The sequence below is a fragment of the Ranitomeya imitator genome, chromosome 3 (assembly GCF_032444005.1).
Source record: "Ranitomeya imitator isolate aRanImi1 chromosome 3, aRanImi1.pri, whole genome shotgun sequence".
NCBI lineage: Eukaryota > Metazoa > Chordata > Amphibia > Anura > Dendrobatidae > Ranitomeya > Ranitomeya imitator.
In genome coordinates, this window is record NC_091284.1 from 510,623,576 (window position 1) to 510,643,081 (window position 19,506).

Here is a 19,506-nt window from a genome sequence, read left to right on the forward strand (position 1 = left end):
TCTGCTACCCCAACCCTGGCGCACAGCTCCCCATGCAGGCGCTAGTTGTAAGGCGATGGTGTGCATGCCCACAGGGAGGGCTCTCCGTGCTCTCTCTGGCACACGTGCCATAGGTTCGCCACCACTGGTATAGCGTAACCTTTCACCATCTGTTAGTTGGCTTACTTTGGTCCATTCCATTAAGTTAATATACACATTTTGACCCATTTCCAGAAAACTCCCATCCCCTTGTCGACCATGTAAAAAATGTCTGAAATGTGGTGGAAGGCATGTAAGCGTAGTTGTTGCCTGATAATCCACATGTTTATCAACTGATGCAGAATTTCATGGTTTTGAAAAATACATACCGTATATATCTCCTTATTGACATTGGCCAACTAACACTTGGCAACTGTATTGCAATGGCACCCAAGACAGAAAGCATGGTGCGATAAGAACATGAGTTTTCACATATTAATTTAGAATCATTGTGTCATCAGACCTAACTAACCAGCCATATGCTTGTATTGCTGAAGAAAGCAGTGTCACTCACGGTCAGTGAGATTGTCAGTGGTAGAGGCAAAGAGCAGACACACTCCAATGGACAAAACAAGTGTTTATTCCCAATGACAGTAAATGAAAACTATAGACAAACAGCAGAACAACTCAGTACAAAACATAATTACAATTCTCATTTGCTTCTGTGCCATACAAGTTCCTTCAAAAACATAACACCTCATTCCAATTGCAAGGGTATCCTTCTGAGGGGACAGGGGAGGGGAAAAAAACAAAACCAGATTTGAACATCAGATCATCACATAAGCCCTGTCCATAATTCAGTCATCTGGGACCCTTTCCAAGTGTGATTTAATATTCCTCTCCCAGAGCTTCTGGCTGTCCGAGAATCCATGTTTGCCTTTGTTGAACGAGTTTGGTCCTGATGAGGTCGGCGTGTCCCTAGATGGTCAAACAAATAGGCAAACAGAACCTTGTGAAATTCCAGTGCAGTGTAAGGGGGTTCTCAAATGGGACCTTTGATGTATTATCTACTACTTCTGTCACACAACGATGGTGTGATGCTATCTCCTTGGACCACCTCAAAATTGAAGGCAAAAAGTAGCCCAATTTTCCCTAAGTTGCACTCCTGAACACCCACCACAGAACTGCAGAATGACCCCGTTTTCTTTATTAGGAATAGCCCATTAAAGGGCACCTGTCACCCCCATAATCGAAGGTGAGCTAAGCCCACCAGCATCAGGGGCTTATCTACAGCATACTGGAATGTTGTAGATAAGCCCCCGATGTATCCTAAAAGATAAGAAAAAGAGGTTAGATTGTACTCACCCAGGGGCGGTCCCGGTACGATACGCGTTGCGGTCCGGGGCCTCCCATCTTCTTACGATGACGTCCTCTTCTTGTCTTCACGCTGTGGCTCTGGCGCAGGCGTACTTTGTCTGCCCTGTTGAGGGCAGAGCAAAGTACTGCAGTGCACAGGCGCCAGGAAAGGTCAGAGAGGCCCGGCGCCTGCAGTACTTTGCTCTCCCTCCCTCAACAGGGCAGACAAAGTACGCCTGCGCCGGAGCGTGAAGACAAGAAGAGGACATCATCTGATGAAGATAGGAGGCGCCGGACTGGGACCGCCCCTGGGTGAGTATAATCTAACCTTTCTCTCATCTTTTAGGATACATCGGGGGCTTATCTGCAGCATTACAGAATGCTGTAGATAAGCCCCTGATGCTGGTGGGCTTAGCTCAACTTCCATTTTGGGGGGTGACAGGTTCCCTTTAAAAAGTGTTCTCCAAGATTAGACGTTACCCCCTTATCTTATGATCTCCTGATCACTGTTGGTTCAGCCTCTAGGCTTCGGAAGAGCCTCATTTAAATGGGGCAGAGGCCGGGCATGCTCCCCAATGCTCCATTCATTCTCAGTTCCAAAGATAGCCAAGTGCAGTGCTCAGCAATCTATGGCTGTCCCACTAAAATGAATGGAGTGAAGGTGTGCATGCTGTTCAGAACCCAGTTCTCGAGGGTTGATGGGGGTCCAAGCAAAAGTGACGTTATACCCTATCCAATGGATATCGGGTAACTTTTAATCTTGATACAAACCATTTAATTACCACGGCTAAAAAGGTTATTCCCAATGGGTATTGTCAAGCAGTACTTGCTAATCCAAGCAATTTTTGCTTATTAAAATTTTCAGTCATTGTTGAGAAATTAGCACTTGTTTATAGCTTATTGCCTTGGAGACTGGCCACCACTGCTAACCAGTCGAACATGTGCAATGCTTCCAAGATCTTTTCTACTGAGCTTGTAATCACTGTTTTGAAGTTGGCCAGAATCGCTGGTGTGCACCATTACCCAAGCTTGTCCAGCTTCAGTGCAGTGCTTACCATCTAGATATCAGCGGTGGTCGGCCTCAAGCTGTAAACACTAGAAAAGTGTTACTCTGTCAAGAACGGCTGCAAATTTCAATAAATTACAAAAATGTTTGTTTTTACATGCGCTATCCTACAATACACATCTATGAAGATGGGAATAATAAAGGCAGTGTACCCAGGACATGGTTATTGCAAATTACATCATTCAAACCCGGCTATCAAACAGGTGAGGAATTCTTTTTTTTCATTCCATAAGGTACAGTCATGGTCAAAAGTATTGACACCCCTGCAATTCTGTCAGATAATACTCAGTTTCTTCCTGAAAATGATTGCAATCACAAATTATTTGGTATTATTATCTTCATTTCATTTGTCTTAAATGAAAAAACACAAAAGAGAATGAAGCAAAAAGCAAAACATTGATCATTTCACACAAAACTCCAAAAATGGGCCAGACAAAAGTATTGGCACCCTCAGCCTAATACTTGGTTGCACAACCTTTAGCCAAAATAACTGTGACCAACCGCTTCCGGTAACCATCAATGAGTTTCTTACAATGCTCTGCTGGAATTTTAGACCATTCTTCTTTGGCAAACTGCTCCAGGTCCCTGATATTTGAAGGGTGCATTCTCCAAACTGCCATTTTTAGATCTCTCCACATGTGTTCTATGGGATTCAGGTCTGGACTCATTGCTTGCCACCTTAGAAGTCTCCAGTGCTTTCTCTCAAACCATTTTCTAGTGCTTTTTGAACTGTGTTTTGGGTCATTGTCCTGCTGGAAGACCCATGACCTCTGATGGAGACCCAGCTTTCTCACACTGGGCCCTACATTATGCTGCAAAATTTGTTGGTAGTCTTCAGACTTCATAAAGCCATGCACACGGTAAAGCAGTCCAGTGCCAGAGGCAGCAAAGCAGCCCCAAAACATCAGGGAACCTCCGCCATGTTTGACTGTAGGGACCATGTTCTTTTCTTTGAATGCCTCTTTTTTTCTCCTGTAAACTCTATGTTGATGCCTTTGCCCAAAAAGCTCTACTTTTGTCTCATCTGACCAGAGAACATTCTTCCAAAATGTTTTAGGCTTTTTCAGGTAAGTTTTGGCAAACTCCAGCCCGGCTTTTTATGTCTTGGGGTAAGAAGTGGGGTCTTCCTGGGTTCTCCTACCACACAGTCCCTTTTCATTCAGACGCCGACGGATAGTACGGGTAGACACTGTTGTACCCTCGGACTGCAGGGCAGCTTGAACTTGTTTGGATGTTAGTCGAGATTCTTTATCCAACATCCGCACAATCTTGCGTTCAAATCTCTTGTCAATTTTTCTTTTCTGTCCACATCTAGGGAGGTTAGCCACAGTGCCATGGGCTTTAAACTTCTTGATGACACTGCGCACGGTAGACACAGGAACATTCAGGTCTATGGAGATGGACTTGTAGCCTTGAGATTGCTCATGCTTCCTCACAATTTGGTTTCTCAAGTCCTCAGACAGTTCTTTGGTCTTCTTTCTTTTCTCCATGCTCAATGTGGTACACACAAGGACACAGGACAGAGGTTGAGTCAACTTTAATCCATGTCAACTGGCTGCAAGTTTGATTTAGTTATTGCCAACACCTGTTAGGTGCCACAGGTAAGTTACAGGTGCTGTTAATTACACAAATTAGAGAAGCATCACATGATTTTTCGAACAGTGCCAATACTTTTGTCCACCCCCTTTTTTATGTTTGGTGTGGAATTATATCCAATTTGGCTTTAGGACAATTCTTTTTGTGTTTTTTTCATTTAAGACAAATTAAATGAAGATAATAAGACCAAATAATTTGTGTTTGCAATTATTTTCAGGAAGAAAATGAGTATTATCTGACAGAATTGAAGGAGTGTCAATACTTTTGGCCATGACTGTATGTGGCATGTAACTAGTATGAGGGTCATCAAACAGTGACACTACTGATATACATGCCCCACTAGTGATCATATGTCTACAGAAGATGCTAATCACTTCTATAGGAACATATCATTGATTAAAAGGAGGATCACAACTAATCTTTTACGAGGTGCCCTAATAAACTTTGGTCAGTAGGCGCTATTGTATCAGGAACGTAAAAGAGTCCGTTGGTGTCTGCAGTAAGGCATCTAATGGCATCAAGGATACAGTACAGGACAATGTCTCTTGGTGCACAAATGCCCCGGCAACAAAACAACTGAGGTATTGTACTGATGCATGGCCTAATATGTGGCACCATGCATTACTAGTGTACATACCAGAAAACGGCACATCATTGCCACTGTTGGGTACAATTGCCAAGCTGTTAGCCTAACACTATATTGATCTTTATTTTAGTAGTGAAACATTTCTACAAAACATGATCAGAGGTCAGTGCAATCACAAAGAAGCTCTTGTAGGGGGCAGTGTAAGTCTAAACTATTCCAGAAAGGGAACATTACCTTCCAATATTTTTCATCCTCATCTTTGCTTCTGGGGGCATTTCTTCAGGTTCACTCTGCAAATAATAAATGTATCTACATGAAATACAGGTAGTATTTCTAAAACACAAGGCAGCAGATGTACTGGAAGAATCAGGTGTTGGCCTTTTAGTCACTGAGCTGTAAAGGATGTAGATATCTGTTACTGGAACATAAAACCCAAAGCTTTGACTTGTCTGGACAGCTGCTACTGTACTGCTTGGAGATAGTTCTGTGCATCTCCACATAGAGGTTTCCACAGTCTAGACATAAAAGGACCAATCCTTTCAGCCATGAGAAGAAGCAACGAAACAGCCTGGACTCAATACCTGGAGATGTACTGTGGAAAGGAAAATAGGCCATATCCCTGTATAGGAATGGTGAGTTACAACACGCCAACCCACGTACATTAAATGGGGTTTTCACTTATTAGACACATTTATCCAAGAGGAGGATAGAAGATAAAATATTGAAAAACAAAATAAATGTATATTATGGGTTAAATCCTCTACTGTCCCAACATCTGCCTCCTTCTTTGGATTTATGGCATGTCCAAACACCATTGAGCCCAGACTTCAGTAATCCTGCAGACATGGGGGCGTACAAAGGGATGTGCATACTTACATCATCCTCATCATTAAACGCTGCGGCTACAGAGGTTTTTTGGGGGGCTGCGGCAGGAGGTGCATCCTTCGGTTTCTAAAAAAGAAAAATATGACTAATAATGCGAGAATAGCTACAACCTGACGAGACAGCAAACGGCAAGACTTTGAGAAGATGCGGATCGGTGGGTGAAAAGGTGCAACTTGTAGACAGCGTCTCCCCCAGACATCGAGGCGAGGTCCACACTGCATCTGTGCCTGCACAACTTAGATCCAATGTACAATGGGGCCCTATGTGGTACCGTGCCAGGAAGCCATCCTGACAATGGCCAACAGTGGCCACAAACACAGTGTGAACCTACCCCGACATGCATCTGTTTGCAATGGCCGAAGCTTATGTTATGTACAGCAGGAAGAAAGGATTGAGCATGCTGAAATTCAACATGCCTGATCCTTCTTCCCACCATTGCCAAGAGCTGAATAGGGACGACCCATACATTCCATAATAATTAGAATGTGCCGGACACTCCTCTATATTGCCTCCTTATATTTTTCAGACAGCCAATTATCAGTATTTTTTTTAACCCCATGCTGACTTTTTCAATTCCTCCAGGTTACTATTATGAAGAGACAACCCTCCAGTAGGGTTTATCATTGGAGGGTACCAGTAACTCCGCAGCATCTGGCGACAAATTAGTCTATGCTTTAGAAATAGATAACAAATAGACCGATACAGCCGCCATGAAGGGAGGGGTCCGTGTGCCGGACCCCGCTGTACAGGCAGGAGTATGCAGCCACTATTCCACACCGCAGCCCACGGGCACTGGATACGTACCGCCACTCCAAGCTTTATCGATATGGACGGCGGCTTCTTCGCTGCCTGACCTCCAAACGCAAAGCCGAACTTGGCCACTTTGGAAGGGCAGGGCTGGGAGCCAGCCTCCTCCGCCGAGGTGACGGCTGACCTCTTCTCTGCGCCACGGCCAGAACTCTCCCCTCCATTACTGGAAGAAACAGGCTTAGTGTTCACTGTGGTTTCTGCGTCTTCTTCTGGTCCTGGTGAAGTTGAAACAACTTACCAAGATGAGCATTTTGTTACTGAGCTGAATGATGGGAACAGCAACCACAAAAAACACCAAAATTCACCATATTAATAGTGTAGGCAGGACCCACACGGCACACAGTGACCCGCCCTGCACTGCAGCCACCACAGCACACGCCGCACTCCTCGCCACCAACATGGCCACACACAGCACGCACCGCCATCACACACTCTCCATATCACCTCCTTGTAGCTCCTTCTTATCCGCCATCTTTCTCGGCGCTAACTAGACAGCCATGACGTCACACCTCCTTCAAGCCGAGCCTCCATCCAGCAGCGTGACCATAGAGCGGAGGCAGGTGGCCTAGACAGTCTCATGCGTACGCTCAGGATTACCCTAGCCTCTATGGTTGTGGCGGACCCTTTGTGCCATGACGTCACACCTCCTTCAAGCCGAGCCTCCATCCAGCAGCGTGACCATAGAGCGGAGGCAGGTGGCCTAGACAGTCTCATGCGTACGCTCAGGATTACACTAGCCTCTATGGTTGTGGCGGACCCTTTTTTTTTTTGTGGCTACTTCAAAAAGCTTTATTGCGAACACGCAGGCGCACACAGCAGGAAGCAGGCGACTGCCTATTGATTTTTTTTTGTTTACTAGAAAAAGCTTTATTGCAAACTCACAGGAGCACACATAGCAGAAGACAGGCGACTTCCTATTGTTTTTACTCCAAAAAGCTTTATTATAAAGCCCAGAGGACTCAGCAGGCAAATGGAGTCGTTTATTCCTCAGTGGGGTCTGCCATTTCCAAAGCACAAAATAAAGTATTCATTTATAAAGAGGACATGACCCCTATAAAACCACAGCAGGCATATAGACTGGAATGTGACATTTATGCTAATGAGGGGGCTTTGGTGCACCTTGGTGGGGCTCATGCCTTGGTGCACTGTTACGCTCCCAAATATCCATAGTGGGCCCTCCTTACTGACAGCACCCGCTTTGTAAAGAGCGAACATTAAAATCAAGTCACTTTACTGCACCTGTGCAGCACTGACACCGCAGGAGCCCAGCGGTGCATTCGGTCAGTGCACATTCTGTCACATGGCCCAAGAGTTAGGTGCCCTCCCCTCCTATGTGCAGCGGCTTCCTCATTGCACTTCCAGGCTTACCGACAAGCAGAAACCAGGCATCAAGGCATGCCCACAGTATTTTACATCAGTATTTATAAGCCAAAACCAGGAGTGGAACAATTAGAGGAAAAGTATAATAGAAACATATGCACCACTTCTGTATTTATCACCCACTCCTGGTTTTGGCTTACAAATACTGATGTAAAATACTGACCAAATACTGCTAGTGTGACGGCAGCCTAACAGTGCACCAAAGCGCCTTCATTTGCATAATAAATGTAAGATTTTTTTCTGAATATATGTTAAAATGTATGTCAGGTATGATTTCTGTATGGGCTGCCTCCCCTATATAAACGTATATGTCAGGTATGGTTTCTATATGGGCTGCCTCCCCTATATAAATGTATATGTCAGGTATGATTTCTGTAGGGGCTACCTCCCCTATATAAATGTATTTGGTATGATTTCTGTAGGGGCTACCTCCCCTAAATGCATATGTCTGGTATGATTTCTCTAGGGGCTACCTGCCTACATAAATGCATATGTCCGGTATGATTGCTGTAGGGGCTACCTCCCCTACATAAATATATATGTACGGTATGATTTCTGTAGGGGCTACCTCCCCTACATGAATGCATATGTCCGGTATGATTGCTGTAGGAGCTACCTCCCCTACATAAATGCATATGTCCGGTATGATTGCTGTAGGGGCTACCTCCCCTACATAAATGCATATGTCCGGTATGATTGCTGTAGGGGCTACCTCCCCTACATAAATGCATATGTCCGGTATGATTGCTGTAGGAGCTACCTCCCCTACATAAATGCATATGTCTGGTATGATTGCTGTAGGAGCTACCTCCCCTACATAAATGCATATGTCCGGTATGATTGCTGTAGGGGCTACCTCCCCTACATAAATGCATATATCCGGTATGATTGCTGTAGGGGCTACCTCCAATACATAAATGCATATGTCCGATATGATTGCTGTAGGAGCTACCTCCCCTATAGAAATGCATGTCTGGTATGATTGCTGTAGGGGCTACCTCCCCTATAGAAATGTATATGTCCAGTATGATTTCTGTAGGGGCTACCTCCCCTATAGAAATGTATATGTCCAGTATGATTTCTGTAGGGGCTACCTCCCCTATAGAAATGTATGTCCGGTATGATTTCTGTAGGGGATACCTCCCTTATATAAATGTATATGTCAGGTGATTTCTGTAGGGGCTACCTCCTCTATATAAATGTATATGTCAGGTATGATTGCTGTAGGGGTTACCTCCCCTATAGAAATGTATATGTCCGGTATGATTTCTGTAGGGGATACCTCCCCTATGTAAATGTACGGTATATGTCCAGTATGATTTCTGTAGGGGATACCTCCCTTATATAAATGTATATGTCCGGTATGATTTCTGTAGGGGCATTTGAATGGTGGCAGTATCTCTGTGTTCCATTCTCTAGCGGCGGGTTGGCGGAACATCTGCGTTCCAGCTGGGGCATGGGCCCTGAATGTGAGGGTCGGTACTATTACGACGTCCGGCCTGCTGACAATTGGTGAGCATTTTTGAATATGGCTATGGCGGTAGGTTAAAATGGAGAATTTTGTTCATCATCATTTAGCTACCACAACATATCGGGACACATGATATCCAGTCATCAGGCCTCCTGATGAGCCTAATGAGGCGAAAGGCATTGAGACGCCAATATATGCATGGCAGGTGGTGGGTGAAAAAGATGAGTATTAATATGTTGTGTATCTGATATGCTTATTTAGCATTTTTTTATTTGTATGTGAGTCTGACGTTCTGGTGTCTTTAGAGACAGTGGAACTGGATTGGCTAGATCAATCACTATGGTTGCATCAGTGAGGGATATCTGAATCTATTTATCTTCAGGACGGATCCCGGTGTGCCAATGAGTTTATCATAGTATGTTGCCGTCTCAGGAGCCTAGAACCATTATATGACACTAACAATATATTGTGATGGTCAGTGTATTATATGTGATATTGATGTGGTGTATCTGATTTCCACCAACATCAAGTTTTTGTCTGCGAAAGGCTCTTTATCATTAAGACTTTTTCACCATCTATGCCACTGTTTGCCTTATGTGTTCTTTCCTATTGTTTTTTTTATGTTTGGGGCTGTCTAGGGTGTCCTTTAGCATAGGTTTATCTATGTTCATTGCTAGGGGTCCCTCTAGAGATTTATGTAGAGGGTTTCCCTAGTGGCTGCAAGGTATATCAGGGCCCCTAGAGATAGCCATCATGGAGCCGGGGCGCCATAACATTCCCCCCCCCCCCCCAAGGATGCCAACCTCCGCAGCCAGGTAGGTGCGAGATTAGGTGGGACACCAGGGACTTCAAGTCTACCCCAACAGTTTTAAACTGTTTTTTTGAGCACTTTTTTCTTTTTGATTTGGTCACTTGTTTGGTGTGAACCAATTTTTGGTTCTTTTAATCAATAATGTAATATTTGAACAGGGAATTTTTATGATATTGTTTTTGAGACCCTTACTATATCTCTACTTGAAGTGACCTTTTTATGAATGTGGGGGATACCAAATATGTACAGTAAAGTGCCAAAGATTTAGGCAGGTGTAGAGAACATGCTGAAAAGTAAAAATGCTTTTTAAAAAAAAAAGTGTTAATAATTAACAATGCCAAGCAACTCAACTATACATGAAAATGTGGGACTTTGGGTGTAGAACAATGGCAACAGGTGATCTGGACTAACAAAAGGGCTAGAGAGCAGTAAAATGGTGTCTGCAGGCAATAGTGAGTATGGTGGAGGTTCTCAATTTTGTAGTGAGACAATGACCTCAAACATACAACCAATGTATAGAAGAACTATCTTCAGCGTAAAGGAGAACAAGGAGTGCTGGAAGTTATGGTCTTTGTGAAATTACATAGAAACAGAAGGATTTGCACAAGCTTTTATAGACAGAAGGTATATGGTTACTTGTCCAAGATGTGTAGCACAGCCTCACTGCAGAGGTCCTTTAAGTGAACCTGTCAACAGGATTGTGCTCAGAACACTACAGTGTCAGGTTGGTGCTGTTATACTGATTAAAATGATACCTGGGTTGATGAACTCCATCTTGTGGTTGTTGTTTAATTTGTATTTGTAGTTTTCAGTTAATGAGATTCAAGTGCTCTAGGTCTAGGGCATCCTGTGGGCGGTGGGGATCTTTATATGGTGCTATACTTAAATATAATATGCATCTCTATGGGCTTATGACAGGTCACTGATCCCTCAGTGACCTGACCCCTATTTTACAGTAAAAAAATAGCATTCATCAGGCAGGCAGCAGCTCCTGTGCTGTAGCATGATAAGGAGGATAATATGCCTGTTTTCTTGTTATTTAGACATATAGTTTTGTTGTTTAAAAAAAATAAAATAAATAAATAAAATTCTTTACAAAATTGCGCCAGCACCATTTTGGTAGAGAAAAAAAAAATTAGGCTCCATCACGCTGGTGCTGGTGGTGCCTGCACAGTAGCAGCTATTGGAACGATGCTACTACTCATGCTCCGCCATCTTGATGGAGCCGATTTGTTTGCTCTAGCAAAATGGTGCCGATGCTGTAGCATGTATCAGAATGCGATAAATGCTACTGCGCAGGAGTGGCTGTCAGCGCCATTTTGATTAAGAAAATTTATATATAGATTTTTTAAAACACAATTATATATCTAAATAACATGAAAACAGGCATATTATCCACCTTATATAGATGTATAGGTATATTTGTCTAAATAATAAACCAAAGTATATTTAGCATAACAATTTGTATCTAGAAGAATTGCTGCTTTGATGCGGTTTTGAAAGGAAAGATTCAGTACAACAAATATTTATTTGATTTAGATTTTTCTTGTTCATTGATCAAAAAAATAATAATAATTTCCATTTTTAAAGCACTCTTACTTTGAAGCAATTTTTCCACGCTTGACTAAAACTTTTGTAAGAGAACTGTATTATATATACACTAGCTATTGAACCCGTTCTATGCCCGGGTGGCGAGCATTTATATTGGTATAGGGTCTCCATCCTGGTATGTGTTGCTTCCATCCTGCACCCTAATCTTGTCATGTGCTGCTACCATCTTGCGCCCCCATCCTGTCATTTGCTGCTCCCATCCTACGCCCCCATCCTGTCATGTGCTGCTCCCATCCTGCAATTTGCTGCTCCCATCCATTTGCCCCATACGCTGCTCCATAAAGGTTGATGGCCCCCATAAGATGCTCCATAGTATATGCCCCGTATGCTGCTCCATTATGGTTGATGGCCCCCATAAGATGCTCCATAGTATATGCCTCATATGCTGCTCCATAAAGGTTGATGGCCCCCATAAGATGCTCCATAGTACATGCCTCATATGCTGCTCCATTATGGTTTATGGCCCCCATAAGATGCTCCATAGTATAAGCCCTGTATGCTGCTCCATTATGGTTGATGGCCCCCATAAGATGCTCGATAGTATATGCCCCGTATGCTGCTCCATTATGGTTGATGGCCCCCATAAGATGCTCGATAGTATATATCCCGTATGCTGCTCCATTATGGTTGATGGCCCCCATAACATGCTCCATAGTATATGCCCCGTATGCTGCTCCATTATGGTTGATGGCCCCCATAAGATGCTCCATAGTATATGCCTCATATGCTGCTCCATAAAGGTTGATGGCCCCCATAAGATGCTCCATAGTACATGCCTCATATGCTGCTCCATTATGGTTGATGGCCCCCATAAGATGCTTCATAGTATAAGCCCCGTATGCTGCTCCATTATGGTTGATGGCCCCCATAAGATGCTCGATAGTATATGCCCCGTATGCTGCTCCATTATGGTTGATGGCCCCCATAAGATGCTCGATAGTATATGCCCCGTATGCTGCTCCATTATGGTTGATGGCCCCCATAAAATGCTCCATAGTATATGCCCCGTATGCTGCTCCATTATGGTTGATGGCCCCCATAACATGCTCCATAGTATATGCCCCGTATGCTGCTCCATTATGGTTGATGGCCACCATAAGATGCTCCATAGTATATGCCCCGTATACTGCTCCATAAATGTTGATGGCCCCCATAAGATGCTCCATTGTATTGTATGCCCCGTATACTGCTCCATAAATGTTGATGGCTCCCATAAGATGCTCCATTGTATTGTATGCCCCGTATACTGCTCCATAAATGTTTATGGCCCCCATAAGATGCTCCATTGTATTGTATGCCCCGTATACTGCTCCATAAATGTTGATGGCCCCATAAGATGCTCCATGGTATTGTATGCCCCGTATACTGCTCCATAAATGTTGATGGCCCCCATAAAATGCTCCATTGTATTGTATGCCCCGTATACTGCTCCATAAATGTTGATGGCCCCCGTAAGCTGCTCCATTGTATTGTATGCCCCGTATACTGTTCCATAAATGTTGACAGCCCCCATAAGATGCTCCATAGTATTATATGCCCCGTATGCTGCTGCAATATATATATATAAAAAAAATACCATACTCACCTATCGTCACTGGGCGCTGAGTGCTGGGCGGCCTGAGCAGGCGGGGACACCGGCGCGCTGTGGGGGTCAGGTGCCGGAGTCGCCGCTAGCTCAGGCCCCCGACACTTGCTATGGTCACCTGGCCCTGATCCAGCGCTGCGTGCCTCTTCTTCCGGGTCCTCTGGCTGTGACTGTTCAGTCAGAGGGCGGCGCGCATTAAGCGCGTCATCGCGCCCTCTGAACTGTGAACGTCACAGGCAGAGGACCCGGAGGACAGAGCAGCGGGCAGCGCTGGATCAGGGCCAGGTGAATATAGCTTATACTCACCCTCCTGGCACGTCCCTGCTTCTCGTTGAAGATCGCGGTGTGCGTTCAGTGCTTACGCATACCGCGATCTCCTGGGAGCGTCACTCTGTGGGGTCCAGACTGCGCCGGCGCTTGCGCAATCTATAAAGGCTTCGGACAGAGTGACGCTCGCAGTGTTATATTATAGATACTGTAGCATAGCGCCTACTACGTGTCTTGGGGAACACTCGCTTGGCACGGGATTAACACACTCAGGCACGGATTTCTTATAAAACAGAATCTTTTAGGTTTATTTCACATGACATAAAGCACATCCTCAGGAACTTGGCAACAGCTTGAACACCATCTGGACATATTCAACTTCACCACAGTTCGTCTCTGACCTCGGTCAGCATAAGACACGGACCTCGTCCGTTACCTGCTGGCGATCTTCACAGGTTCCTGGACACCTCTTGGCCTCAGAGGTGCCCCGTACACAATGTCTCTCTCTTCTAACCCTGGTTAGCATAACTCGGATCCCTTTCCGTTACCTGTTGGTGCCGCACAGGTTTCTCAGATACCTCTCCTCCACAGAGGTATCCTTCAGACGTTTCTCACTCTGACCCCGGTCAGTACAACACGGATCTCCATCCGTTCCACACACTGGCATGTGCTAGGTCCAGAGCCCTGCCATGTGCTCTTCAGGAATCCTATTCTCCAGGACTTCCAACACAAGCTTCCAGGACCTTCCAGCATAGACCATTCAGGTCCAAGACCATGTGACCAGACCTCAATCACATTATATAGTACTAACTACTCCCACAGGTGGGAGTGTGGATGTGTGGCTAGTTTGTCCCTCCCATCTCACACAACTAGCCTAGTAAGCCTCCCTTTCAACTACACCATACATATACACACTCTTGAGGGACTACAGGTCCCAGAACAACAATATTGCATCAGACTTACCACGCAGACTCCCTCTGTGACACATATTGGCCATTCACAACACTGCCGGACTTTGTCTCATCAGAATTATGCCTCCAAGTGCATCTTGCAGCGCACACACAGCACCCCCTGGCTGTACCATTGGTCACTACACCACAATACACATACATACACACTTCTCAAAAGAATAAGGCTACTTTTACACTAGCGTCGTACTCGGCCCGTCGCAGTGCGTCGGGCCGACATACCGACACATACTGTGGAAGCACCGCACAACAGGGGCAGTGGATGCATTTTTCCAACGCATCCGCTGCCCCATTGTGAGTTGCGGGGAGGTGGGGTCGGAGTTCCGACCGCACATGCGCGGTCGGAAATGCTGGACATGACGCTCAAAAAAATGTTGCAAGCAACGTTTTTTGTTCGGACGGTCCGCCACAACACGACGCAACCGTCGCACGACGGTTGTGACGTGTGGCAATGCGCCACAATGCGTCGATAATGTTAGTCTATGGGGAAAAAACGCATCCTGCAGACAACTTTGCAGGATGCGTTTTTTTCCCCAAAACGACACATTGCGACGTATCCCAAACGACGCTAGTATGAAAGTAGCCTAAGGGGAACACTTAAACAACAGAATATAACTCCAAGTTAGGCTACTTTCACACTAGCGTCGGGCCGACGTACCGAAGCATGCTGTGAAGAAAAATCTCAACGGGGGCAGCGGATGCACTTTTACAACGCATCCGCTGCCCCATTGTAAGGTCCGGGGAGGAGGAGGCGGAGTTACGGCCACGCATGCACGGTCGGAAAAAGCAGACCCGATGGACAAAAAAACATTGCAAGGAACGTTTTTTTGTCCCGACGGGCTGCATAAACACGTCGCATCTGTCGCATGACGGATGCAACATGTGGCAATCCGTCGCTAATGAAAGTCTTTGGAGAAAAAACGCATCCTGCAGGCAACTTTGCAGGATACGTCTTTTCTTCAAAATGACGCATTGTGACGTGCATCGAACGACGCTAGTGTGAAAGTAGCCTAAATCAAACTTCTGTGAAATCAAACTGTCCACTTAAGAAGCAACATTGTTTGACAATCAATTTCACATGCTGTTATGCAAATAGAATAGACAACAGATGGAAATTATTGCCAATTATCCAGACTCACTCAATAAAGGAGTGGTTCTGCAGGTGGGTACCACAGACCATATCTCAGTACCAATGCTTTCTGGCTGATGTTCTGGTCAATTTGAATGTTGGTTGTGCTTTCACACTCATGGTGGCATGAGACGGACTCTACAACCCACACAAGTGGCTCAGGTAGTGCAGCAACAACCCAGCAGCAGGACCGCTACTTCAGCTTTTGTGCAAGGAGGAACAGGAGGAGCACTGCCAGAGCCCTGCAAAATGACCTCCAGCAGGCCACAAATGTGCATGTGTCTGCACAAACGGTTAGAAACCGACTCCATGAGGATGGTCTGAGTGCCCGACGTCTACAGATGGGGATTGTGCTCTTAGCCCAACACCGTGCAGAACGCTTGGCATTTGCCACAGAACACCATTATTGGCAAATTCACCACTGGCGCCCTGTGCTCTTCACAGATGAAAGCAGGTTCACACTGTGCACATGTGACAGAGTCTGGAGACACCGTGGAGAGTGATCTGCTGCCTGAAACATCCTTCAGCATGACCGGTTTGGAAGTGGGTCAGTAACGGTGTGGGGTGGCATTTCTTTCTTCGCAAGAGGTAGCAGGACTGCCATTAGGTACCGAGATGAGATCCTCAGACCATTTGGTCTTGTGAGACCATTTGCTGGTGCAGTTGGCCCTGGGTTCCTCCTAAGGCCAGGATCACACATACGCGAGATATGGCCAAGTCTCGCAGGTGAAAACCCTCCTCTGGTGCCGGAACTTGGGAGCGGAGCGTGCAGCTCCATATACTGCTGTGTGGGTGCACGCTTCGCTCCGGAGTGCCGGCGCAAGAGGAGGGTTTTCACCTGCAAGACTCGGCCGTATCTCGCGTATGTCTGATCCGGCCTTCAGTGTTCAGTAGTGACCACTGCATTAGTGTACTGACAGAGGATGAAGAAATTAATGAGCTGGTTCTAATTAAAATACACCTCCCTGCCGAAGGATGCGGTCACTGAGTATCTGCTCGGGGCCTGATAAAAGGTCAAAGAGGGCCGCAAATGGTCCTGGGCCCTGAGGTCTACCTTGTACAGCAGTGTGTGTCAACCCCTCACAATATATAATATATATAATACACTGCTAAAAAAAATAAAGGGAACACAAATACCACATCCTAGATATCATTGAAATAATCCAGTTGCAAATCTTTATTCATTACATAGGGGAATGTGTTGAGAACAATAAAACATAAAATGATCACTGTAAATCAAAATTATTATCCCACGGAGGTCTGTATTTGGAATGATACTCAAAATCAAAGTGGAAAATCAAATTACAGGCTGATCCACGTGCCTGTATGACTTTCCTACAACGTCTGGGTTCTCCTGGGGGATCTCCTCCTACATCTGGATTCAAGTATCAGTCAACTTTTGAACAGTTTATGTTGCAACAGTGTTGGTGAATGGAACAAGACATGATGTCCCAGATATGTTCGATTGGATTCAGGTCTGGGAAACGTGCAGGCCAGTCCATAGCATCAATACCTTCATCATAAAGGAACTGCTGACACAAATCAGCCATGAGACCTAGCATTGCCATGCATCAGAAGGAATCCAGGGCCCACTGCACCTGCATATAGCCTCATAATGTGTCTGAGGATCTCATCCCGTTACCTAATGGCAGTCAAGGTACCTCTGGCTAGCACAGAGGGCTGTGCAGCCCTCCAAAGGAATGCCTCACCACACCATTGCTAACCCACTGCCAAACCGGTCATACTGGGGCATGTTGCAGGCAACAGATCGTTCTTCACGCCGTCTCCAGACTCTGTCACATGTGCTCAGTGTAAATCTGCTCTCATCCGTGAAAAGCACAGGGCACCAATGGCAGATCTGCCAAGCTTGGTGTTCTCTGGCAAATACCAATTGCCCTGCACGGTGTTGGGCTGTAAGCACAACATCCACTTGTGAATGTTGGGACCTCAAACCACCCCCCATGAAATTAGTTAGTGGCCTGCTGGAGGTCATTTTGCAAGATAGCAGTCATGCTGCAGGGTTGTTACCCTCCAACGGCCCCCTCCACGTCTCCTGATGTACTGCATCTGTTTTAGGCACTATGCTGACAGACACAGCTACTACGTGAGCAACTTCTGTGGGTTGTGAACACCACCTCATGCTACTGTACAGTACCTCCAGATGAGAGAGCAATGACAGAAGTGACCAAAACAACAGCCAAAAAGGATGAGAACAGAAAAATGGTGGTCACCATCTGCAGAACCACTTCTTTGTAGGGGTTGTCTTGATAATTGCCTATCATTTCTACCTGTTCCATCTGCATAACAGCAGGAGAAATTGAGTCACAATCGGTGTTGTGGTAGACGGAGTTACATTGTGTTAAGTGTTCCCTTTATTTTTTGACCAGTGACAAAATGTATAATTGATGGAGAAAGGTTTCCCCCTGAATCCAGGTCTTTTTTTCCAACCTACCATATATAATCGAGTATAAGCAGAGTTTTTCAGCACATTTTTTAAGCAGAAAAAGCTCCTTCAGATTATACCTGAGTAAGGGTCCCACAAGACGGAGGAGCGGCAGAGCCGAAGCAGCGGGTCACAGGAGGCAGGAGCCGACTACTAAAGAGAAATGAATATTCACTGCGCTCACAGTGAATATTCATTTGGTTTTCATAGCGAGCACAGTAGTCAAAGCCACCGACTTCCTGCAGTGGCCAGACAATCACGTGAGGAGCCATGCAGATTAGGATAGAGGAGGCCATGCATACCAGGATGGGGATGAGGGGGGCCATGCATACCAGGATAGGGATGAGGGGGGCCATGCACACCAGGATAGGGTATGAGGGGGCCATGCACACCAGGATGGGGTATGAGGGGGCCATGCACACCAGGATGGGGTATGAGGGGGCCATGCACACCAGGATGGGGATGAGGAGGCCATGCATACCAGGATGGGGATGAGGAGGCCATGCATACCAGGATGGGGGATGAGGAGGCCATGCATATCAGGATGGGGATGAGGGGGCCATGCATATCAGGATGGGGATGAGGAGGCCATGCATACCAGGATGGGTATGAGGGGGCCATGCATACCAGGATGGGGATGAGGGGGCCATGCATACCAGGATGGGGATGAGGAGGCCATGCATACCAGGATGGGGATGAGGGGGCCATGCATACCAGGATGGGGGATGAGGGAGCCATGCATACCAGGATGGGGGATGAGGGAGCCATGCATACCAGGATGAGGGGACCATGCATACCAGGATAGGGATGAGGGGGCCATGCATACCAGGATGGGGATGAGGAAGCCATGTATACCAGGATGGGGATGAGGGAGCCATGCATACCAGGATGAGGGGACCATGCATACCAGGATGGGGATGAGGAGGCCATGCATATCAGGATGGGGATGAGGAGGAAATGCATACCAGGATGGGGATGAGGAGGTCATGCATACCAGGATGGGGATGGGGGGCCATGCATACCAGGATGGGGATGAGGGGGCCATGCATACCAGGATGGGGGATGAGGGAGCCATGCATACCAGGATGAGGGGACCATGCATACCAGGATAGGGATGAGGGGGCCATGCATACCAGGATGGGGATGAGGAAGCCATGTACACCGGGATGAGGGGGCCATGCATACAAGGATGGGGAGACTGTGCATACCAGGATGGGGATGAGGGGACCACTCATACCAGGCTTATACTAGAGTCAATACGTTTTCCCAGTTTTTTGTGGTAAAATTAGGTGCCTCGGCTTACACTCAAGTATATACGGTATGTAACTGGGTATGTTTTTTTTTTTTAAATCCTCTCTAGTCCCAATAAGAGACTTAAACCAGCGGTGAATGGAAAAGATGACCAAGCAGGATCTTGTGGCTTAAATGGAGCTACTAGTTATTGACAGCAGCAATTAAGAAGTTAACAGCAGCAAATAGCGCTTTGTTCACTGCTGTTGGGCTAGGGTCACATTGCGTTAGCAGCAGCCCGTTCAGCACATACGCTAACGGGCTGCTGCTAGCGCAAGTACCTGCGCTACATCA

At 46.1% G+C, this 19,506-nt stretch overlaps 1 protein-coding gene across 1 annotated transcript; it reads right to left on the minus strand.

Annotated features, from left to right (window-relative positions):
• Positions 1–575: 575 nt before the first annotated feature.
• On the minus strand, positions 576–6,846 carry PCNP (PEST proteolytic signal containing nuclear protein). The gene is made up of 5 exons (XM_069757692.1): positions 6,702–6,846; positions 6,252–6,472; positions 5,439–5,513; positions 4,797–4,852; positions 576–936 (listed from the first exon to the last, which is right to left on the minus strand). The coding sequence occupies exons 1-5, from the start codon at positions 6,727–6,729 to the stop codon at positions 816–818; spliced, it is 501 nt and encodes a 166-aa protein (XP_069613793.1). The 5' UTR covers positions 6,730–6,846; the 3' UTR covers positions 576–815.
• Between the last annotated feature and the right edge of the window lie 12,660 nt (positions 6,847–19,506).